The following is a 24,546-nucleotide window of genomic DNA, read 5'->3' as shown; positions in this document are numbered from 1 at the left end:
ACAGGGGTTTGTATCCAATTAACTAATCTAATTTAATTAAACTGATGCAAGTTCATGTATAGACAAGGCTTGAGTCTACAATTAAACAGGGAACCAATGGAGGTCATTGGTCAGTTTGCCAAGAAGGAGGTCTACCACATGCTGCATCAATGGAGTTTCCAAGAAAGTTACTTCGTTGGCCCCAGATAGAATGAGTTGCATAATGTAAGAACGTATGTACACTGATGGCAACTATGATTACAGTGTGACATTTTGATTATAGCTTGTCATGACCTACACTGTAGAGATATTATTTTAACAAATGACTATAAACCTTTATTTAAAATACAAGGAACAAAACTGAGGTACTCTCTTTTCCAGCTGATATATTGCTTTGATGGTATTTTATATTGGTCAGATATCTTTGACAGTCAATATTAGTCTTCTTTAGAACATGAGAGGGCAGATGCTCTTTCCAGCTTTCCTGTAGAAACAGAGGCACCCCATCAAAAATCAGAAAACATCCTTTCTTCAGGAATAAAATGTACTCTTCAAATCAGATAGGGCAGGAGATAAGAGGAACATCCTTACAAGAAAAGATAAAGGAAATTCTTTCCAAAAATAACACAAATGTTTCTTAAATTACACAAAATCATTGTCCTTGAACAAACCCATGAGATTGTACTCAGCCTAGTGCCTGAGAATATTACATATAATGTCTGAATTAAAATGCTTCCAGATAAATCTATAGAAGAAATGAAATATTATGTGACTTTATTTTTCATTGTTCTTTTGGTTAGCGAACATTTGCAGAGTATTAGGAAGCTAATATTCACAGAAGGGCTTATCAGCTCTTAAAAGTTTCTGGAAAACAAGTCCTGCCCTAAAGTGCACTGATCATCTATTGAGTTTGTTCTGATGATGTAATACTGGCAATTTAATATCCTTAAACCAGGAGCTCTGTTAAGTGAGGTGGAATCAGCCTCTTTAGTTTAAAATTTCAAGACAAAAAACTATGTTAAAATGGAGTTATTGATAAGAGTATGTAACCTTAATTTAAGATTAAAGGTTAAAAAATATGACAGTGGTGCTGTAATTATCCCCAGACCAAGCATTATAAACCCAGAAAATTCAGAGTTAAGGTTACATTAAAAATAAATGCGAACATGAGACAGCAAACAGAGCTGTAAACAGGAGAGTTTCAGTGGGAGTTCTGTTGGAGGAGAAGGTTTTTGTATTTTGTGTATTGTATTTTGTAGTTATATGTGTGGAGGCTGATAGGGGCAGTGTGCTGGGAGAAAAGCTGAGCCCTGAACAGGGAGTGGGGCTTCTCTGCTTAGGGGTCCCATAAAGGTAGTCAGCCAGTCAGGCAGTGGCATAGACAGCTGCAACAGCATAGGAGCCAGCAAACAGAGCTGTAAACAGGGGAGTTTCAGTGGTAGTTTACAGGGGGAGTTTGTGGGGAAGACTAAGAGACCTAGGCAGAGGAATTGACAGACTAGTGAAGGGAGTGAATGGTGTTCTGCTGGTGTTCTGGTGCCTATTGGGTTTGTTTTGCTGTACGTGGTGGTGGTGGTTTGCTTTGGTTTGTGTTTCCTGGACTAACAGGTTTTAGGTGGGAAGGCTATGGCCAATACAGAGGCAGCAGTGAAAGACACAGTGAGGATGACTGGATGTGGAAGCTGCGGCATGTACATGATCCTGGAGGGGGTACCTGAAAAGAGATTCATCTGCATGAAGTGCCGCCTGACAGAGCTGATGGAAGAAAAGATCCAAGGATTGGAGATGCAGGTGGAAACTCTGGTCGAGTTTAGAAGGGGGTTCGAGTGGATGATGGAGCAAAGACATGATGAGGCTGAAGGGAAAAGCTCAGACTTGCAGATGAAAGCAGGACCAAAGAATTCTGAGAGGAGACTGCTGGGTGAGGAAAGTGGACGGTGGAAGCATGTGACTAAGAGAACCAGGCAGAAGAAAAGATGGGACAGTGAAGGAGAAATAGAGCTCAAGAACAGGTCTGTAGAGTTGAAAAATGAAGAAGGGACACAGCAGGTGGTCGCTGAAGGTGAGAGGGCAAGGAAGAAGAGAAGAGCAGCTAGTCCTATAGGAAGGGGGAAGAGTCAATGGAGATAACACCAAATATGAGCCCCAGGAGGATACAGGATGGGTTGTGGAGGACTGAAAGGGACAATAGAAATCGAGAGGACTTGCAGCCAGAGGGAACAGGGGATAGACTGGAGAATTGCACCGTCACCAGGAAAAGGCAGGTCTACGTGACTGAGGACTCCTTACTGAGAAGAAAAGACAGGCCTGTAACTAGAGCTGATCCGGAGAACACAAGGGAGTGCTGTCTGCCGGGTGCTAAGGTATGGGATGTGGACCTGAGCCTGAAAAGGATCCTAGCAAGAGCAGGAAAGAATCCACTGATTTGTCCTTCATGTGGGAACGAATGATATGGCTACATTCTCACTGGAACGTATCAAGGGAGACTATGCCAGGCTGGGAAAGACACTTAAGGAAATCGAGGCTCAGGTGAGCTTCGGTGGGATTCTGCCTGTTCCTAGAGAAAGGCAACAAAGGTGTGACAAGATTATGGTGATCAACGATGGCTCAGGCAGTAGTGCTATAAGAAGGGCTTAGGGATGTATGGTCATTGGGAAGCATTCATGGACAGAGGACTGTTCTTTCAGGATGAACTTCACCTGAGTAAGGAGGGAAATAGACTTCTAGGATGGAGGCCGGCACAACTGATTAAGAGAGCTTTAAACTAGGAATTTGAGGGAGATGGTTGGGACATGTCCAGGTAATCTCCACGCTGGAATTTAACGTTGAGAGGGAAGAAAACAAAGTAAGAAAGGATACAGCCATGGGTAGGAGAATGGACATGAGGAGGAAGGGTACTGTAGATACCAGTCAAATAGGTGATACTGGCAGTAGAATGTCTGTGCTTAATCGGGTAAAGAATGACAGTGAAGCCAACCGGCAAAAATTAAGATGTTGTACACTAATCCGAGGAGCCTAGCTAACAAAATGCAGGAACAAGAGCTACTGGTGCAGGAAGTGAAACTGGATATTATAGGCATAACAGAAACGTGGTGGAATAGTTTCATGATTGATATTGAAGGCTATGTACTGTTTAGGAAAGACAGAAATAAAGGCAAAGATGGTGGAGTAGCATTGTGTATCAATGATGAGGTAGATTGTAAAGAAAAAGTGATGGAATGGATAAGACAGTCTGCACAAAAATCACACTGGGGACGAAAGCTACTAGAGCCTCCCCTGAGATGCTTGGGGAGTGCTACAGACTGCCGGGATCCAATTTGGATATAGATAGAGACCTCTTTCATGTTTTTAATGAAGTAAACACTAATGGGAATTGTGTGATCATGGGAGACTTTTAATTTCCCAGATATAGACTGGAGGACAAGTGCTAGTAATAATAATAGGGCTCAGATTTTTCTGGATGCGATAGCTAATGGATTCCTTCACCAAGTAGTTGCTGAACCAACAAGATGGGATGCCATTTTAGATTTGGTTTTGGTGAGTAGTGAGGACCTCACAGAAGAAATGGTTGTAGGGGACAACCTTGATTTGAGCGATCATGAGCTAATTCAGTTCAAACTAGATGGAAGGATAAACAAAAATAGATCTGGGACTAGGGTTTTTTAACTTCAAAAGGGCTAACTTTAAAGAATTAAGGAAATTAGTTAGGGAAGTGGATTGGACTAAGGAACTTATGGATCTAAAGGTGGAGGAGGCCTGGAATTACTTCAGGTCAAAATTGCAGAAACTATCAGAAGCCTGCATCCCAAGAAACGGGAAAAAATTCATAAGCAGGAGTTGTAGACCAAGCTGGATGAGCAAGCATCTCAGAGAGGTGATTAAGAAAAAGCAGAAAGCCTACAAGTAGTAGAAGATGGGAGGGATCAGCAAGGAAAGCTACCTTATAGAAGTCAGAACATGTAGGAATAAAGTGAGAGAGCCCAAAAACCATGTAGTGTTAGACCTTGCAAAGGGAATTAAAACCAATAGTAACAGGTTCTATAGTCATATAAATAAGAAGAAAACAAAGAAAGAAGAAGTGGGACCGCTAAACACTGAGGATGGAGTGGAAGTTAAGGATAATCTACGCATGGCCCAATATCTGAACAAATATTTTGCCTCAGTCTTTAATGAGGAGCTTAGGGATAATGGTAGGATGACAAATGGGAATGAGGATATAGAAGTAGATATTACCACATCTGAGGTAGAAGCCAAACTCAAACGGCTTAATGGGACAAAATCGGAGGGCCCAGATAATCTTCATCCAAGAATATTAAAGGAACTGGCATATGAAATTTCAAGCCCATTAGCAAGAATTTTTAATGAATCAGTAAACTCAGGGACTGTACCATACAACTGAGAATTGCTAACATAGTTCCTATTTTTAAGAAAGGGGGGGAAAAAGTGATCAGATTAACTATAGGCCTGTTAGTTTGACATCTGTAGTATGCAAGGTCTTGGAAAAAAATTTGAAGGAAAAAGTAATTAAGGACATTGAGGTCAGTTGTAACTGGGACAAAATACAACATGGTTTTACAAAAGCTAGATCATGCCAAACCAACCTGATCGTCGTCTTTGAGAAGGTAACAGATTTTTAGACAAAGGAAATGCAGTGGATCTAATTTACCTCGATTTCAGTAAGGCATTTGATATGGTTCCACATAGGGAATTATTAGTCAAATTGGAAAAGATGGGGATTAATATGAAAACTGAAACGTGGATAAGGAACTGGTTAAAGGGAAGACTATAATAAATCATACTGAAAGGTGAACTGTCAGGCTCGAAGGAGGTTACTAGTGGAGTTCCTCAGGGATAGGTTTTGGGACCAATGTTATTTGATCTTTTTGTTACTGACCTTGGCACAAAAAGTGGGAATTTGCTAATAAAGTTTGTGGATGACACAAGGCTGGGAGGTATTGCTAACACAGAGGACTGGGATATCATACAGGAAGATGTGGATGACCTTGTAAACTGGAGTAATAGTAATAGGATGAAATTTAATAGTGAAAAGTGCAAGGTCATGCATTTAGGGATTAATAACAAGAATTTTGGTTATAAATTATAATATAAAAAATAATAATTGGAGATATACCAATCTCCTAGAACTGGAAGGGGCCTTTAAAGGTCATCGAGTCCAGCCCCCTGCCTTCACTAGCAGGACCAAGTACTGATTTTTGCCCTAGATCCCTCAGTGGCCCCCTCAAGGATTGAACTCACAATCCTGGGTTTAGCAGGTTAATGCTCAAACCACTGAGCTATCCCCCTCCATCAGTTAGGGATGCATCATTTGGAAGTAACAGAGGAGGAGAAGGACCTTGGAGTCTTGGTTGATCACAGGATGACTATGAGCCGCCAATGTGATATGGCCATTAAAAAAGGTAGTGCGGTTTTAGGATGCATCAGGCGAGGTATTTCCAGTAAAGATAAGGAGGTGTTAGTACCGTTATAGAAGGTACTGGTGAGACCTCATCTGGAATACTGTGTGCAGTTCTGGTCTCCCATGTTTAAGAAGGATGAATTCAGACTGGAAAAGGTACAGAGAGGGCTACTAGGATGATGCAAGGAATGGAAAACCTGCCTTATGAAAGAAGACTGAAAGAGCTTGGCTTGTTTAGCCTAACCAAAAGAAGGCTGAGGGGAGATATGATTGCTCTTAATAAATATATAAGAGGGATTAATATTAGGGAGGGAGAGGAATTATTTAAGTTTAGTACCGATGTGGACACAAGAACGAATGGGTATAAACTGGACACTAGGAAGTTTAGACTTAAAATTAGAGAGAGGTTTCTAACCATTAGAGGAGTGAAGTTCTGGAACAGCCTTCCAAGGGGAGTAGTGGGTGCAAAAGACATATCTGGCTTCAAGACTTAGCTTGATAAGTTTATGGAGGAGATGGTATGATGAAATCACCTAATTTTGTTAATTAATTGATCTTTGATTATTAGCAGGTAAATATGCCCAGTGGTCTGTGATGGGATGTTAGATGGGGTGGGAGCTGAGTTACTACAGAGAATTCTTCCCTGGGTGCTGGCTGGTGAGTCTTGCCCACATGCTCAGGGTTTAACTGATGGCCATATCTGGGGTCGGGAAGATTGGCAGAGGCCCTGGAGGTTTTTTGCCTTCCTCTGCAGCGTGGGGCATGGGTCACTTGCTGGAGGATTCTTTGCATTTTAAGGTCTTTAAACCACAATTTGAAGACTTCAATAACTCAGACATAGGTTAGGGGTTTATTACAGGAGTAGGTGGGTGAGACACTGTGGCGTGCATTGTGCAGGAGGTCAGACTAGATGACCCTAATGGTCCATTCTGACCTTCAGTCTGTGAGTCTATAAGTTAAAAAATGCACAGTTAAGGCATCCAGACAGCTATTGCTAGTTGGAAATACACGGAGACTGAAACTGAAATACTTCACTAATCAAGTTGATTTCACTGATATTTTTTTTCAAAGGGAAAAAAAGTTCCAGTAATGTCAAAACATCCTATTCTGACCTTTTTGGAACAAAATAGGTTGATTTTTGCATTTGAAACAACTTTACAATTTGATTTTTTTTATTTTATACTGTATATTCCAAAGCAAAATAAAAATTAAAAATCAATAGTGAAACATTTCAATGTTGTCAAAACACAGTGTTTTAGTAGATCACAAAAAAAAGAAAAGTCATCATTTTCCTTCGCAAAGAATTTCATAGTATTCAGATTTTTTGTTCAATTCAAAATGAAGCCAAAATCTCAGTTTTTTTGTGAAATGAAATTTCATCCTTTGTCTAGCCCTACAGACAAACTTTATTCTGGCCAGTAGTGACAGTGACACCATGTAATCATCATCTGATTATAATTAAGGCATTTTAGTGTCCATGGTCCCAGATTAGATTAAACTGTTTTAAGACACTTTCAGGTTTTTTTCATATTTTTCTCCTTGTGGTATTACTGACTTGTAAAGTTAAAACTGTGGTCTTAATTTATAGGCTTGATGCAGGAATCATTGAGTAAAAATTCTGTGCCCTGTGTTGTGCAGGAGGTCAGATTGGATCATCATCATCTAGCCTTAAAATCAGTGAAGATGAATTAATGAACACTACATTTGTTAAAGAGCATAGTTATTAATAAATTTAATTGTAAACTAATAAATGGATTTATTTGTAATGTCTCAGAAAATAGATTCTGTACTTACAAAGCGTTCTAAATTTTTTCACATAAAATAGGTTGAATCCTTGTGTTCTTTGCAAAACAGAACTGAGTTTTAACGATGGAGTCACAACTATCATGTGCACAATGGAATTGCCACCAGTGCCTCAATGCTAAAATATTTCAGTTGTTTAATATCCTTGTGTAATTGCTCTAATTTCTGTTTTTCAAATTCACTGCCAGAATTTACACAGCAAGAAATTAGTTGCAATTTACTGCACTAGTGACTCATTAGCAGCTTTAATTTTTTAATTTTCAGAGATATTACTGTATCTGTTATATACTATCTTAACTAAAGACATTTTTCATTTATAAAACAAAATTACAAGCAAAACTGATGTATTACATATGGAAAAAAGATCTGTAGAGACTACTGAAAAAAATATTTAAATAGCTTAACTATCTTATTTCACTGAATAATAAAAGGAGGAAAAAAAATCTTAAAGGCAGGCCATAAATAAAAGGAGTTCTCCTCCTCCCCTCAACTGAAGCTATGCATGTTGGATATAGTCCACATTTACCCCTGCTTGGGGTTTGGCTTTATTGTTTTCTTACATATTCACAATATATAAAGATCAGCTTACCATTTCTCCTATTTCATGACTGTTTCTAAGGGGTTCCAAAACCACACAGAAGCATTGGAATTGCCCTACTGGATCAGCCAGGTGGTCCATTGTCACAGACTGCCTGGCCCTTTAAAGGAGTCAGACTCAACCTGGCCTGTGATCTAGCATTCAACCCCCAGGTAATTCTGATTTGGTGACTCAGCCTACGTCCACACTACAGCTTTAAATCGATATTAGTAAAATCGATTTTACGCGTCCACACTAGGGCACATTACTTCGGTGGTGTGCGTCCATGGTCCCAGGGTACCATCGATTTCCAGAGCGGTGCACTCTGGGTAGCTCAGTAAAAGAATAGGACCAATAACTTCGATATCCGTCCACACTAACCCTAAATCGATTTAGTAATATCAATTTTAGGGTTACTCCTTTCGTTTAGCTGGAGTACAGAAATTGATTTTAAGACCCCTTAAAATCGATTTTAAGTGCCTTGTAGTGTGGACAGTTACAGCGTTAAATCGATTTAACGCTGTTTAAATCGATTTAACGCTGTAGTGTGGACCTGGCCTCAGTTACAATTAGTTCTCTCAGCTGGGAAATGATCCAGGAGAACAACACAGAGAGGAAAGAGAACTTAGTGAAAGAGGAAACCCCAGAGAGCGAAGCAAGGCAAGTTTCCACTCTCTGGGAAGGGACAAGTGAAGGCAGGCTGGAGAAAATCACAGGGATTAGGTTAGGCTCCTGTGGGGTGCCCTGAGACCCACTCTCCTCAGATTTCAGACCTGAAGCTCCAGCCCAAGTGGGAACATCACCATGGCTATTTTTAGCACCAGAGCGTAAGCCTTGCAAACCCAACTGTGTATGTTGCAGAAGCCACCAGAACCCTGCCAGAGCAGCAGTCTCTATCTGTAGCTAGGACTCACATGTTGTATGGCAGGAGTGGCCAACCGGAGCCTGAGAAGGAGCCAGAATTTACTAATGTACATTGCCAAAGAGCCACAGTAATATGTCAGCAGCTCCCCATCAGCTCCCCACCCCTGCTCCCAGCGCCTCCCACCTACCAGCAGCCCTGCCGATCAGTGCCTCCCCTCCCTCCCTACACCTCCCAATCAGCTGTTTTGTGGCATGCGAAAGGCTCTGGAAGGGGGAGGGGAAGGAGTGAGGGCACAACAGGCTCAAGGGAGGGGTCGGGAAGGGGTGGAGTGTGGGCAGGGCCTGTCAGAGAGCCAGGGGTTGAGCAGCGAGCACCCCCCAGCACATTAGAAAGTTGGCACCTGTAGCTCCAGCCGTGAAGTTGGTGCCTATACAAGGAGCTGCATGTTAACTTCTGAAGAGACGCATATGGCTCCAGAGCCACAGGTTGGCCACCCCTGTTATATGCAGTCAGTAAACATTTTTTGCACTCCACTTTGTCCATATGGTTCCTTCATAGAATCATCGAATATCAGGGTTGGAAGGGACCTCAGGAGGTCATCTAATCCAACCCCGTGCTCAAAGCAGGACCAGTCCCCAGGCAAATTCATATTATGTTTGTGTAAAGAACAGAAGATACAACATAATCATAATGTGTAAATTTTTACACTCTCTATGGAAGTGCCACAATACCATGAAAAAAAAAGTGGGATACCATATAAGAATTAATTATTTGAGAAAGAAATAAAAGAACATAGACATTTAAAGCTTTTCAAGCTTTCGTGGAGCCGTAAGATGTGACTTGGGGATAATGCAATAGAAGGTGCTGACATTTTTGGAAAAACGACATAAAAACTAGTATACAAACTAATTCTGTAGCATTCTCCTAAAAAAGCAATATCATTGCATTATAATGCAGAGATGTGAGTAAAAATTAACTTGTACAGAGCCTAACCACTAGTTCTTTTCTTGAGGCAGATGGGAAAGTGGTGTATGCTGGCATATACAAGCATACAGCAGAAGTTTTTGAACTTCTTGCATTGGTGATGGGTCCTTGCCGGTTAGGGATGGTCCTTGTGTGCTCCTAAAGCTGCTCACAAAGTTCAGGTGATATGGCTGCCTAGTGCAAATTATTTCTGTTTAGGACAGTGTTTCTCTGTAGTACAGATTTTATTGCTTTCAGAGCAATCCTGTCCTTGATGTTTTTTGGTGAATTCTTCTACCTGCTCATAACTTACATCTTCTGTTTACAGATATGTGGCAAATGTAGAATCCTGTAATTGTTTTTGGAGGGGGCTGGTTGTGACGTGGTATGACATCATACCAAATAAAGTTTTATTAGCACTGAATGTTTTCAGGCAATTTTTGGATACATTACAATACCATTTTTATTCTGCAATGTGCTTGTCCCAGGAGGATATGGTATATTGCATTTGCTATGTTGAAATTGAAAACTGAGCATGAACAATAGCCCCAGTTCAGCAAAGCACTTAGTGTGTAATCAACTACCTTGCTGAGTAGGGATGAAGTTATACATGAGTTTACAATGAGTATATGATCAAGTGCTTTCATGAATTAGGGCCAGTGTTCCTAAACTCAGTTACCGCTTCCATCTTGCTATTTCCTCTTTTCTATGCAAAGCTAATTAAGTACATTCAATATATACTGCACTGTACTCAATTTCTGTGTACTTACAATAGGTGGCAAACAGCATTCCATAATATCAATTACAGCATGATTTAGTGTCCTATCTAGAATAGAACAGGCCAATGTCCTGCAATAAAATTCCAATATGCATGGACTGAAAATTGGCTGAAGGCGAGTAAACGAAGGGAAATAATAAATAACACTGAGTACTGAATTGTGAGGAAGTGTTCTGGGCAGTACTGCATAGATTAGTGGTAGGCTTTGTTTTATTCATAACATCTTTATTAATAATGATCTGGAAAATAGCAAAACACTACTCAATTAAATGCTCAGATACGATCAGTTAGGAAGTGTACCAGAGGATGAGGAGAAATACTGCAAAGAGGCTACCTTTTTATTTTTAATCTTACAGTCACCATGGTATCTGATCACAAGAGAAGCTGGAAATATGGATTGAAATAAAATGTGATGCAAACTGAAAAAATGCAAGCCAGTGGAAAAATAATTGAGAAAACAGCTATCCAATGGTCAGGAGAGTATTGGAAAGCAGAAATGCCACGAAAGTGTGTGGCACCTAGATACTAAACTGGTGTGCACGTTGGAAATAAGATAGAATACTAAATCTAATAATAATATATAGACTTTTGTAACACCTTCCATTGGAGGATATTTCAAAGCACTTTACAAACAATTAATAGGCTTAGCAATGCCCTGTGATCTCGGTACTGAGCTCATTGTGGGCTGAGAAGGCTAATGTGTCCCTAAGGTTGGGTTTGAGCCCAGCTTCCCTCAAAATGAGCAGCTGTTTGTCCCTCAACCTGTGTGATAGATACCCAACCGCCATTAATATCATCTGGGAACATATGAATGGGGAAGGACTGTAATGGAGCCAGTTGTGACTGTCTGATCTAGCTCTTCTATACCAGCCCTGGCATAGTTTGCAGCAACTTTGGGGCTGCTCTAAAGTCGGCTTGCTCTCTTTTCAAACTGATGGGATGAGACCACCTGCACGTAGCCTGTGTAGGAGCAATTAGCAGACTTTATCATGATGCTTCACAATGGCCCACTCAGTCTTGATAGTCGTCCTTGATAGGCAGAGAGAATAAGTTTAGAGCAGGCCTTTTTTACAATTATAAGCAAAACTTACATATTACTTTTGTAGCATGCGATCCAGACATTACAAGTAGGATTAAGAACATAAGAATGGCTGTACTGGGTCAGACCAAAGGTCTTTCTAGCCCAAGATCCTGTCTACTGACAGTGGCCAATGCCAGGTGCCCCAGAGGGAGTGAACCTAACAGTTAATGATGAAGTGATCTCTCTCCTGTCACCCATCTTCACCCTCTGACAAACAGACAGAGTCTAGGGACACCATTCCTTACCTATCATGGCTAATAACCATCAATGGACTTAACCTCCATTAATTTATCCAGTTCTCTTTTAAATGCTGTTATAGTTCTAGCCTTCACAACCTCCTTAGGAAAGGAGTTCAACAAGTTGACTGTGCGCGGTGTGAAGAAGAACTTCCTTTTATTTGTTTTGATTTGTTTGATTAATGCATGCAGCAACTTACAAGTATTTTATAGAGTCTAAACATTAAACACATCCTTACAACTTTAAGACCTCACTTCAATAATACTAACATACAGGTGATCTGGTCTGATTTCCAGATATAAATTTGTCAGTACTCAGCTAACTCCTACAATCTTGGCAAAAGCTGGCACCAGGTCTGCCAGTGACACATAGAGCACTTCTGAAAATCAGGCCCTTTATTCCCTGGATTCAGCTCAGTTATTACAGGGGACAATAAAGGTCAGCTAGCCTCCATATGAGCAAGTTTTTTTGACTTAAATACAGTACTCCAGTCAGAGAGAAACCAATGTGCTATACTTTACATGATAGCTATGTCTAAGATATCATTTACATTTTTCGATACAAAATCTAATGTATCATCACGTAGTCTGGCACAAAGAAACCTAGATATATGCTATTAAGATTTGGAAAATGTGCCTAATCAAAAATAAAACAAAGTACTGCAGCATCTGAACCAATTTTACATTGTATTGGCTGTTGACATTACCTGCTGAACAATCCATCCCACATTCAAAACCACTGGGATGTAAGAGCACACATGCCTCTGTCTGGTTTCTGTATTTGTTATGTTCTCTCCTCTTATCCTTTCCAGTTATTTCTTTGTTCTTTCAACTTTCTTCAGGTTTTTATATTTTTGTTGACCCAAGTTTAGTTATTTTGATGGGGATTTTCAGTAGAGCCAAAGACTGTATGGAACTGTCACAGAGGGACTGGCCCCTGTGAATGAAGTAGGTCCAGTACCCCTTGTGCCAGGACAGATGTGCACATTCGACCAGTTAAGAGAGTGGGGCTCCAGTTGGGAGCTATCAGGAGCTGGGAGAAACTCAGTGAGTTGGAAGAGACTTGGTGAATCAGAGCTGCCTGAGTAGGAGTCATGGATAGGTGAGAGCTTCTAGAGACTACATATTTGGAACTTAGGAGAAGGCTGAACGCAGGAGAACAGTAAGAGGGGTTTTCTGGCTGGTGTCCCCAGGCCAAAGAGCCAGGGCTAAAGGCAGGAGAAGCAGTGCAGGGAGTTGCTTGCTAGCTGTAAGCTACAGAACTGAGGGCTGGGGAGCAGTGGAGGAGCTTATCTGATGACATCTCCAGGGCTGAAGAACTGGAAACAGAAGAACCATTAGATGGCCAGGGAGAGTAAGGGATGCTCCCTTGGTAAAAGAGGATTTCCCAGCAAAGAGTCGGGTGGGGTTCCTGCTGGCAAGACTAGGCTTGCACTCCAGTAGGAAGAACTGGGGTGGTCATACTGGTACAAGGACAAAGGAGGGCTGCCAGAGACTCTGGGTGTGGTCAAAGGTGCTGGAGTGTGAAATGTGGGGTGTTGTGGGCTGAGATGTTGGATGATTTTAACACTGTTTTCAGTAGGGTGACAAATTATATGTGCTTGGGACTCACTTGTGGACAACTTGCACAATATTTTATAAGGAGGATAGTATTGTGTCAAGAAGGCTTGATGGAGTTACTGGGAACTCTGAAAAAGGAAACTGGGCCAGGTGTGCCTGTCATGCTATGGGAGGCGTTTGAGCATCTAATTTTCTTCGACTCCTTTTTAAAAATGACAGCTGGGATTGTCAGCCAGTCGTCTTGTGTTTTGCTTGCTCTCTTGTTTTTCTTTCCTACATTTTAATTTTAATCTATGTGTTTTGTGTAACCATTTTCATGGCCACCACAATCTGTGCTGCTCGCTCAGGGCCTCATCTTGCTCCTGTTAAAATCAGAGAGAGTTTTCCAATTGACTAGAATGAGAGTAGGTTCAGCTTCTATCTTGATAAGTCAAATTTCCTTCAAACAAATTACAGGGACAAAAGTTTTAAAGCTAAATGGACGCTCCACGTGCTGAAGCAAGTACACACTGGGCTCATCACAGAATGTAAGGCAGTAATTTGTGATTCAAATTTATTAATGAAATATTGAATACATTTTGCCTCTCCTTCAATAGGACAATGTCTAGATGTTAAAGCTACCTTGTAAATCATGAACAATTAGTATACAATCTCACATTATTACTGGGATAATTGAAAATAGTCTAAAGTTTATTACAAATTCAACTGGGAAGCCCATGGTGTGTGAGAGAGAGAGAGAGTGAGAAAGCACAATAGTTGATTTGTGTGGAAACAGCAGTTTTGAATTTTCTAATATTATTGCTGCACATTTTTGACAGTACTGTGCAGATACCACAAACTCTAAAGAATGCATTGAAAGACTTAAGTATTTGTCATAACAGAGCTTGATTTTTTTTTTAAAAAGTATGTTGAAATGTAAGTAAACATGCTCAATCGTTTATGGCCTGCATTTTCTTCTCCTCCCACTGGAATCTATTGGTGTTTTGCTATTGACTTCAGTGGCAGCAAGATCCAAACCCAAGGTGAACAGATGTTTCTATAAATGTGTACATTTCTATTCATTCTAATGTTTCTTGTTATGATCTTAGTCCCACAAAGCACTTATACAGGTGCTTAACTTTAAGCATATGAGTAACTGTACTGAAATCAATGGGATTGCTTGCCTGTTTAAATACCTGTGTTAGGGCTTTGCTGGATCCAGCTTTAGAGGGGGATTGCAGCAGTAATAACACTTACACTGATGTATTTTTTCCTGAGAATAGCTCAAATAAATGGAAATATTATTGTCAGCAAGGAAAAGTCCTTATTTTCAAAGAATTCTATATCGTGATTTTTCTCCAGGTCTGGAGAAACAAAAGTACTGGCTTTGATGGGAGCTAGCAGAGGGCAGAATCTGGCACATTGTAGTTGTTGGTGAACCAGTTTCACTGTTCACATCATGGCACCTTTCTACACTCTCCACTGCAAATAAAAGCAATATCTTAAGTATATTAAGCGAAAACAATAGAGAAACAGGATCATGAGTCATTATTAATTTTGTCAGGTTCTTTTGGCTTTGAGTCTAGATCCAATGCAAACAATGAACATCATTTCTCTAACTGATCATGATATTACTGTACTTAATGTACAGTAAATACCTTGTTTTACTGTGTGCTTTATGAATGATGGCAGAAAAATGGAAGGTTATTTCTTTTAAATTAAAACCTATTTTCATTTTAAAATCATCTTCATATCCTTGGCTGCAGAGATCTCATTTTGAACAAATTATTTTTAATTAGTAGGGTTTCCACTACAGCCAATAGGCTATATTATTAGAATATAAATTAATCCAAATCATAACCTTTTTGTACTGAGCATGGTAAAAATAACAATTTTATGAATTATGAACATAATTGAATTTATTAGTATCCCCAAGAATAAGTGCTGCTTGAATAAGGACAAAAAAGAGCTTTACTAGAGGTATTAAAATATCATGTATCTGTCTGCCAAAATATCACTATTGGATACACAAAAGTACCGAATATTTATTAATAACACATTAGAACATTACATACAATTATCACACATTTTGGGAAAAGAACGCATTGCATGCTGACTAGAAGAGAAATCACAAACCAACAGCCTGAAAACGTTGTGTAACGTGGATTTTCAAAACCAATTGGAGTTGGCTTAACTCTGCTATATTGAGGTGAATAGCAGAGCCACCATCTATAAGATACACTTAAGATTTCACATTCTTTGTAAACTTTGATTTTTTTATTTATTCATATATATATAATAATGTCATCCTGGATACCTTTCTCCAATGATTTCTACTCTCAATGTTGCATTCACCTTATACATTTTGGTCTCTGCCTGGTCATATGTGTACAGAAGTTCTTTCTGCGTGGAAATCTGTAGGAAGCCAATATCTACAATAACATTAAGTACATTTGTTTGTTAGCTGCTTTCAGGAGTCTGTACTCTAGCCACATCCTACTTGACTTCTTAGTGGTCTTTGATGTCATTGATGACTTCCTACTTAAAATCCTGGCCTCCACTGCTTTTGAGGCATTGTTCTAGCCTGGTTCTCCTTCTAACCTTCCTCTTTCCTCTAGTTTCCCATTACTGTTTATAAGACCATTATCTTCTCAATCACTCAAGGCCACAGTCTAGATGTTATCTGTGATTCGGTCCTCTCTCTCTAAAACAGGGGTCTCAAACTCAGTTTACCTTAGGGCCAGTGTCAGTCCTCAAATCCTCCCAGCTGTCCAATAATGTCACTGAAGATGGTGTTCAGAAAAGAAAACGTTTATATTGTATTTTTTATTTCAAATTTCTCAGAAATAAAAAAACTGTCATACAGCTTTATACAACTCTTCACCAGCCAGAGGGTTTTTAGTGTTTGCCAGACACCTGGCAGCACTTCAGTTCTGTCAGTTTCTTGATGTTTGGCCTCAGTGACTGAGCAGTTGAAACCTTCAGGATTGCAGCAAGGTGTGCATCAAATAGTTGTCTTCGGTATTTTGACTTGTGGAAAAAAGTGATGCTGCCTCCATGGCTGATTCTGTCCAGCAACTAATGATGCTGCCTCCATAGCTGAATGCACCCAGCAACTAGTAATGGTATCTCTGTCCCTCTATCCCTCACTCTGCGGTGTGCAGCGCCTGCACCAGACTTTGCCAACAGCGTGGCTGCGTGCGTCTCTCCTCCGCGGGCCACAGTGCGGAGGCTCTCGGGCCACAAGTGGCCCACGACCTGGGACTTTGAGACCCTTGCTCTAAGACCTATTCATTCAGGCCATGTCCATGTCTCCCAACTTCTATCTACATGATATTTTTTTTAAGATCCAATCTTTTCTGATTTTCCAGACTACACAGGCTCTTGTTCAGGCCCTCGTTATCTCACATCTTGAGTACTGTAATCTCCTGTCTAACTTTGATGCTATCCCCATTGGTCCCTTAAGTCCATTCAAAATGTTGCTGTAAGGTTCATCTTTCTGGTTGTTGCTCCAACCACAGCTCCTCCTCCTTTGTGTCCCTTCTTCACTGTACCAAACACACTTCCCTTGGCATTAAGGTCCTTCACCATTTAGTTCCACACTATCTGTCAAATTTACTAACTTGTTGAGCTATTGACTGCTGCTATAGCTCTCCCAAAGATGCAGGCTTTGATAGGCCTCTTGTTTGTTTCTCCTCCAAGCGGAGTTACAGACCAGCAGAGTCACACTTTCGTTTCTCCTTTTGCTATTCTGTAGTTTTTCCAAAGTTGAAGATGTTATGAAAAGTTAGAGTGGAAAAGGGGGAAAACTGCAAAGGCAAAAGTGGAGGGGGGAAAGAATTCAGTCTTCATTTTATTGCATTCAGTCGGAAACAGAAAAATAGGGAAGAAAGAGGGGAACAAATTGAAATTTTGAAAATTAAAAAAATCAAATAAAATGTTTTGTAAAAAATTGAAGAAAACTGTGCGGTTACCTTGTGAAACATAATTTAAAAATTTCAAAAAAAAATTGCTAAACTGTTTTACTATCTCTAGATACAATAGGTATTTTAGACTATTTTGAGAAGTTTAAGACATTAAAACTACCTGTGAAAAACTAAAAGGCTGTGTCTTTGATTATATCTTAGGTCCGGACGTGGATTCTTACTGTGGGCTACACAACTGCATTTGGAGCAATGTTTGCAAAAACCTGGAGAGTTCATGCAATTTTCAAAAATGTAAAAATGAAGAAAAAGGTGAGGAAACAACTGTTCATATCACAGATATGATGAAGCTGTTATCTGCACTATTGGTAAACCCCCTGGATACCCATACTTCCACTGATGCTATGGAACACTGTCCTCCCTTTCAGAAAAATATCGTATTGAAATACACTGAATAGTCAACATTTCTGTCCATTTTTTCTTTATATCCCCTTCCTAGCCTCTGTATCAGAGGTTCTCAAATAGTGATCTACAGAGCCCTTCGTGGTGTTCCATGGAATAAACTGTTTTGAAAATCAAGCTGTGGGCTTTGAAAGGATCCATGAGTCCAAGAGAAGGACATAAATCTACAAAGTGGTTCACGAAATGCAAAGGCTGGGGAAACCCTGCTCCTCACTGGTTTATATCCGTAGTTTATGAAGTTCCTCCAGCATCCATAAATCTCCAGGGAGCAGATCATCAATTGGTGTAACATGTCTTGGCTCCATTGAATCCCATGCTTTGGGTGTCCCTAAATCTGTGACTGCCAGATGTTGGGAATGGATGACAGGATGGATCCTTTGATGATTACTTGTTCTGTTCATTCCCTTGGAACCATCTGGCATTGGCCACTGTTAGAAGATGGGATATTGGGCTAGATGGACTTTTGGTCTGACCCAATATGGCCATTCTTTTGGTCATATTAAGTCAGTTTGCACCACCTGGAATATAAGTGTTGCCAACAAAAGTTTCTCATAGCTTGCTAGGAGGGGACAAGATAGAGTACTTGTAGGATTTTGTTGTTCTAGTTTTGATTGGAAAGGCATAGGCAGTGACCAAGATCAGTCAGAATTGAGCCACAGTAGTGGTTAGAGTCAGATTAAAAGAAGCAATATTGTAACCAAAACATTTTGTAGATATAGAAAAGCCATGATAGAAATACGGTAGTTCAGACCTTTGTCTAGTACAGGGATCGGCAACCTTTGGCATGCGGCTCGCCGGGGTAAGCACCCTGGTGGGCTGGGACGGCTTGTTTACATGCCGTGTCTGCAGATTCGGCTGCTCCAGGCCAATGGGGACTGCGGAAAGCAGCACGGACTGAAGGATGTGCTGGAGCGGCAAACCGCAGCCAGTGGAAGCCACAGTCAGCCGAACCTACAAACGTGGCAGGTAAATAAACTGGCCTGGCCCGCCAAGGTAAATACCTTGGTAGGCCGTGTGCCAAAGGTTGCCGATCCCTGATTTAGTATGTAGTATCTCATGTTTGGATTGCTATGTTGTTGTTTTTTCTAATATGGTTTCTTTATACACATAAAATGTTAGATGGTTTTCTTTAAAAACACTGGACATGGGACACTAGCTGGGGGGGACTCTGAGGTACTACAGATAATTCTTTTCCATGTGTCCAGCTAGTGGTTGTTGCCTACATGCTCAGGGTCCAACTGACTGACATATTTGGGGTTGGGAAGGAATTTTCTCCCAGGTCAGACTGTCAGAGACCTGGGATGTTTTTCGACTTCCTCTGTAGCATGGGGCATGGGTTACTTGCAGGTTTAAACTAGTGTAAATGATGGATTCTCTGTAACTTGAACTCTTTAAATCATGATTTGAAGACTTCAGTAACTCAGCCAGAGGTTAGAGCTCTATTACAGGAGTGGGTGGGTGAGGTTCTGTGGCCTGCAATATGCAAGAGATCAGACTAGATGATCATGATGGTCCCTTCTGGCTTTAGTCTATGAGACTCTATTAAGTTACTCATTTTATTGGGAAAGTATGAATGGAAATTAGAATGAAAAAACAAAGCTGACAAACTATTGGCCATAGTAGAGCTAAAATCCGCCACCATACACAATTCTATACGTGAAATTGTAATACGTATGCTAAGAAAGGGAAAAATAGAGCCACATAAACCCGAGAAAGGGGAAAGTGATCTGGAAAATGCACAGGTTCATCTTGAAGATATTCCTCTGCATGCCCTTTTCAAGGACCCTACGTTTTAATTACCTTATTATTTGTACTACAGGAGAACCTGGAGGTTCAATTGTGCTACTTATTGTATACATAGCTAGTAAGAGACAGACCGTACTCCAAAGAGCTTGCAATCTAGATAGGCAGAGGGACAATTGTGTTCATTTTACAGATGAGGAAACTAAGGCACAGAAAGATGAAGTGACTTCTCCTAGTACACAGGAAGTCTGTTGGCTTAGCCAGGAATTGAATCCAGAAGTCGTGAGATCCAGTCTGGTGCCTTGACCACAAAAACACTTCGTTACTTCTTATATTTTGGTTCTTAACCAGAGTTTTCTATATGTATTTTTATTCCGTGCAGAATATTTTGAATGACGAAAACAATTAAGAGCCAAATTATGAGTGCACTGGCTGGCATGAGAGCCCCTTCCCACCTTAGCCCTTCCATACAGAGGGCCAGCATAATGCTCACACTTATTCTAGCTGAGTCCAAGGATCCTCTTTCCCAGAATTGAACTCTTGCTGCACAAAACAATGTTTCTCCAACATCTGAACAACTATTCTGTCCATTGAAGTCCACTGCTCAAGGTTCTGCTGGTCTAACAAAAAACAGAATTTGGTTCATCATCTTTATTTCTAATATTGTATTTATATTGTAGAGTTTATTGTGTGCACCAAAATATGTCATTTCCAAAGGTCTCTAACAGGAATGAATAATTCAGTCTACTGGGCTTTAATTAAGAATTCACTTTTCACTCTGACAAGCCATTTGCCTTTAGACAGTCAAATGCTTAATTATTAAATGCTGCATTCTGTGGCCCTTACTCACCCACTGACTAGTACCTTTTTCCTCAGCTAGTCCCATCCGCTTCAGTGAGAGTATTTACACATTAAGGTACTACTCAGAGAGAGTAAGGGTGGCGGGATCTGACATGTAGTGAATAACTTGGTTAATCCAGTCATTAATTGACAATTGTGCATTAAACTTTTTTTTATATAAAAGCACAGTAATGGGGGTTGGATAATGTTTTCAAATACCTAAATGCTGCCCAATAAACTGCTTTATCTTGAGAGATGCTGGAAATATTAAGGGCATCTCAGTCAAAACATTGGATTGCAACATAATTTACCAGCCTATGAATCAAAACTACGTTTGTTTCACAATATTAATCACTTCAGTTCCCTTCCCTCGTCCTTTCTTATTTTGGTTTCCCATTTCAGAGTTTGAGATGTATAATCCTTAAAAAGAGGACTATTTACTGACAAGAAAATGCAAATTAGCTAATTAGTTGTCCACACAAAATGTTTAATTGTAGTGTGTGTTCCATTTTGGTTTACCAAGCTAGATAATCTCTATTTAAGACAGGAGAGATGACTCAGAAACATGAAGTTCTTTTCTTGTACCATATGTTTTCCAGCAGGGACAGTACAATGTCCGGCATTGTAATTCTACTGCAGATTTGACAGTGGGAATTTATTGTTGTCCCCAAAATAGAGTAACAGTAGCAGTAACCACTGAACTGACAGAAAATACACTATTGCCGTTTTCAGTCAGATTTAGCTTACAGACAATAGATTAAAAAAAAATGATCCAAGCCTTGGTCATACGCACTATAGCAAACCAAACAAATTGAAACTCTAATATTTTTAACTTGACAAATAACGGATATATCTTAAATGATTTAAATATCCTTTTGTTTAATACTTTATGGATAATTCTGGGTCTCTCTATTCATAAATGTCCAGCTTCAATAAAACATTGCTTTTAGGTACAATACCTTGTCAGTCATCATGGATAATTTAGCCTGAATCTGAGGACAATATTCTTAACAGTGAAATCTATTAGATTGTGAAATAGGCTCTGCATAGTTCTAGAACCCGTCACTTGATTTATTTAAAGGTAGACTGAATAAAACAGCAGAGAAGAGAATATAATGAAAGGAAACATTCTGCATTAGTAAGCAGGACAAATTTACCTAATAGTTTTATTTCTACCTTTAATATATATGGTGCAGTCTATAAATAACTTTTTCATCTGTTTATATATTGACAGATTACTTTCTCCTTCTAAAAAACTGTATAGAAGAGAGACAGGCAAACTTTTTGGCCTGAGGGCCACATCGGGTTTTGGAAGGGGGTCGTGGCCTGGCCCCCCCCCCCATCTGCTTCTCCCCGGACTCCTGCCCCATCCAACTCCCCCCTGTTCCCTGACAGCTCCCCCCCCGTGGGGGTCTATGTATAGCTGTGAGAAGAGGGGACAGGGATGGAGTGAGGTGCTTTGCCAAAGGACCATCTGGTTTTTCCCCACTACTTTCATACAGTGCTAGAGCAATACAATAGCTTCCACACTGTGTCTGAATTCTTTGTAGCTGGTGAGGCTAGTGGAATTTGTCCCTGCCTACAACATGCAGCTATCCTCTGTACCCAATCAAAATAATCAGAGTAAACCAGTAATTGTCTCTATTAAAGAACTGATATGTTTTAGTTTTCATTAAGAGAAGTATTTGGGGGGGGAGAATACTTGTTTTTGTTGGGAGGGTGGGTAAAGAAGTTTAAAAAACTAGAGTGAAGATTCTGTTCAAACGGAAGTTGTTCATTGGAAATTGAAATGTACAACTCAAGTTCAGTCCAGTGGAGATTGAAACAAATATTTGAAGACACTATAAACTTGGCTGAGAATATGATTTGTAATATTATAATTAGTTTAAACAATGCTCCACATTCAATTTTGTTTTGTTTTTCTTTAAATCCACTACTTTGTTGCTGCAATTGTTCTTCTTTTTTTAAAATAACCAACAAAAGCCAGAATGAGTTTCTCCTGCTGCCAAGCCAACTGTCAAATGATACCGTATTCCCAAAGCAGTGCTAACCTCTTTGATCAATCTAGTGCTAAAAAGAAGTAATTTAAAAGAATCACGTTAATTTCAGCTACATTAGAAACACAAGAGTACAAGGGAATCAGTTTTTGTCAAATGAAAAAGGACAAAGTCAGTAGGGAAAAGTTTTAAAGAGCTCATTAGAGATAATGGAAAGTAGACTAGAATTAATATTTACCAAAAAAAACCACTTTTAATTGGGGCGCAATCCTGCCTTCGCAAATCCCCTCTATGCTGCTCCAGGCAGTTGAGGATTTTGCCTACTGAGAGGAGGGGGAAGTAGCCCACTTCCTGCGCTGACACAAACAATGTGCTGGCAGTGAAGAGTGGGAGAAGGAGGAATGCCAATGCAGGGCTGCCCGGGAGGAGGGGAGGGGGCGGAGGGCAAGTGGGGCAATTTGCCCTGGGCCTTGCAGGGGTCCCCACGAGAATATAGTATTCTATAGTATTGCAACTTTTTTTTTATGGAAGGGCCCCCCAAAATTGCTTTGCCCTAGGCCCCCTGAATCCTCTGAGTGGCCCTGTGCCAATGGCAGGAAGTCATTGTGTGTTCTAGCGTATCCTCAGCAGGCAGAACTGCTAAAGGAAGCCAGTCCTACCAGCAAAAATTAGAACAGTTGTGAAGCTGCTCTGTTCTACATTGGGTCCTAAAAATCACCTCTGCTCCCTCCCGCGTCAGGTGCATTTAACACAACTCAGGCACCTCAAGGATTGAGCCTGGAAGGCTAACACATTTTAAACAACAATTTCTTAGTTAGAGTTTCCATAATCAGTATTTGCCCTGTTCCAGTAAAATGTTGTCCATTGGCAGACAAATAAAATGACGCATTGGCAATCACCAGTTCTGGACCAGAATACCGTTTGTTGCAATCCACACTGGAAGCGCAATGTTGCTGGTGCTATGACAGCCTTGATTCAACTTCATTCAAAACTTCCTACCTTTGTCCATTTGTATCTGTACTTACATCTGACATGTGGATAGGGATTTTTTGTGTGCAAACAGGGGCGGCTCTACAGTTTTCGCCGCCCCAAGCAGCGGCCGAATTGCCACCAGACAGCAGGGGCAGTCCGTGTGCCTTTAGGGTGGCAGGCGCATTTCCACGGTGGCGGCAATTCGCCAGCAGCTTCTATGTTTAGCTGTCTGCGGCGGCTTCAGCTAAACATAGAAGCTGCCGCTGAATTGCCGCTGCCATGGAAACATGCCTGCCACCCTAAAAGCGCACAGACTGCCCCCGCTGTCCGCAACGGCAATTCGGTGTGCTGCTTTGGGGCGAAAACACAGGGACTGCCACCCCTTGCAAAATGCCGCCCCAAACACCAGCTTGGAATGCTGGTGCCTGGAGCTGGCCCTGTGTGCAAATGATAGTATGTCTTTTATTGATATTGGTGAGTATTTAATAGCTCACCACCATCCTAGACTTCTTCTGGCCTTGTTTTATCCTGATGTCAACATGTTGTTACAAGGTAAAGGCAACGTGAATGAAGGCAGTGGAAAAGTATTATCTTCTTCAAAGACTGGCATTTATGCTGTAATGCCACTACATCAGAGTCTCTTTATATTTGCAATCAGTCTGCAATCATACTGGCAACCTGAAACCCTCACTCATATATGAGTAAAGAGTAAAAGAACTAAATCTGTATTGTGTAACCAAATGATGATTAGAGAAGGGATATGAAAATCACCTCTAAGTAGATGAAAGCTGTAAACATCAAGGAGAAAGAAGAATTATTTATAGAGGTCCAAGTTAGTATAGCTATGTGTAGTTCTATGAAATGTAGCAAAGTAGTACTCTGTTCAGGTTGAATATAAGGACATATTACATTAAAAAAGATGTAAAAGTAAAGTTAATCAAGCATTCAAAAGCTAGATAATGCTAGAGTCAAGTTTTTCTTAAGTAGGCCTCATTGACCATTTTGGCCAGTATCCTGTAGAAAATCTGTGGCAGAGCCAAGGATAGAAACCAGCTCTCCTGAGTCCCAGTCCAGTGTTTTAAACACATGAGAACCTCCTTTTACCTCTTTGAACCAACCCTTTGCCTCATTCATTCTCCATCCTGTGTACTGAATGAGGCAGGGGTTCTTTGTAACAAATAACTTGTAATCGTTATAGGTGGGGCAGGCAGCACTACCTACTAAGGTTACCCAACACTTTTCATTATAAGGCCTGTTTTCAGTTGCTTATAACTTTGCCAAACTTTCACTGCTTGAACTTTTACAGGCCAGGTCTCTATCTCAGGCTGAATGTATCTGGAAAATTTCAGCCAAAACAGTTCAGCTGCTTTTG

At 40.5% G+C, this 24,546-nt stretch overlaps 1 protein-coding gene across 1 annotated transcript in view; it reads left to right on the top strand.

The window, feature by feature from the left end:
• GABBR2 (gamma-aminobutyric acid type B receptor subunit 2) overlaps positions 1-24,546 on the top strand; it is an 895,125-nt gene that overhangs the window by 587,242 nt on the left and 283,337 nt on the right. Inside the window, exon 12 of the mRNA XM_050938162.1 lies at positions 17,365-17,472. Coding sequence (XP_050794119.1) covers positions 17,365-17,472 — 108 coding nt within the window. The remainder of the gene's footprint in view (positions 1-17,364; positions 17,473-24,546) is intronic.

Source organism: Gopherus flavomarginatus, chromosome 2, assembly GCF_025201925.1.
Source record: "Gopherus flavomarginatus isolate rGopFla2 chromosome 2, rGopFla2.mat.asm, whole genome shotgun sequence".
NCBI lineage: Eukaryota > Metazoa > Chordata > Testudines > Testudinidae > Gopherus > Gopherus flavomarginatus.
This window is presented reverse-complemented; position numbering and strand designations above follow the sequence as displayed.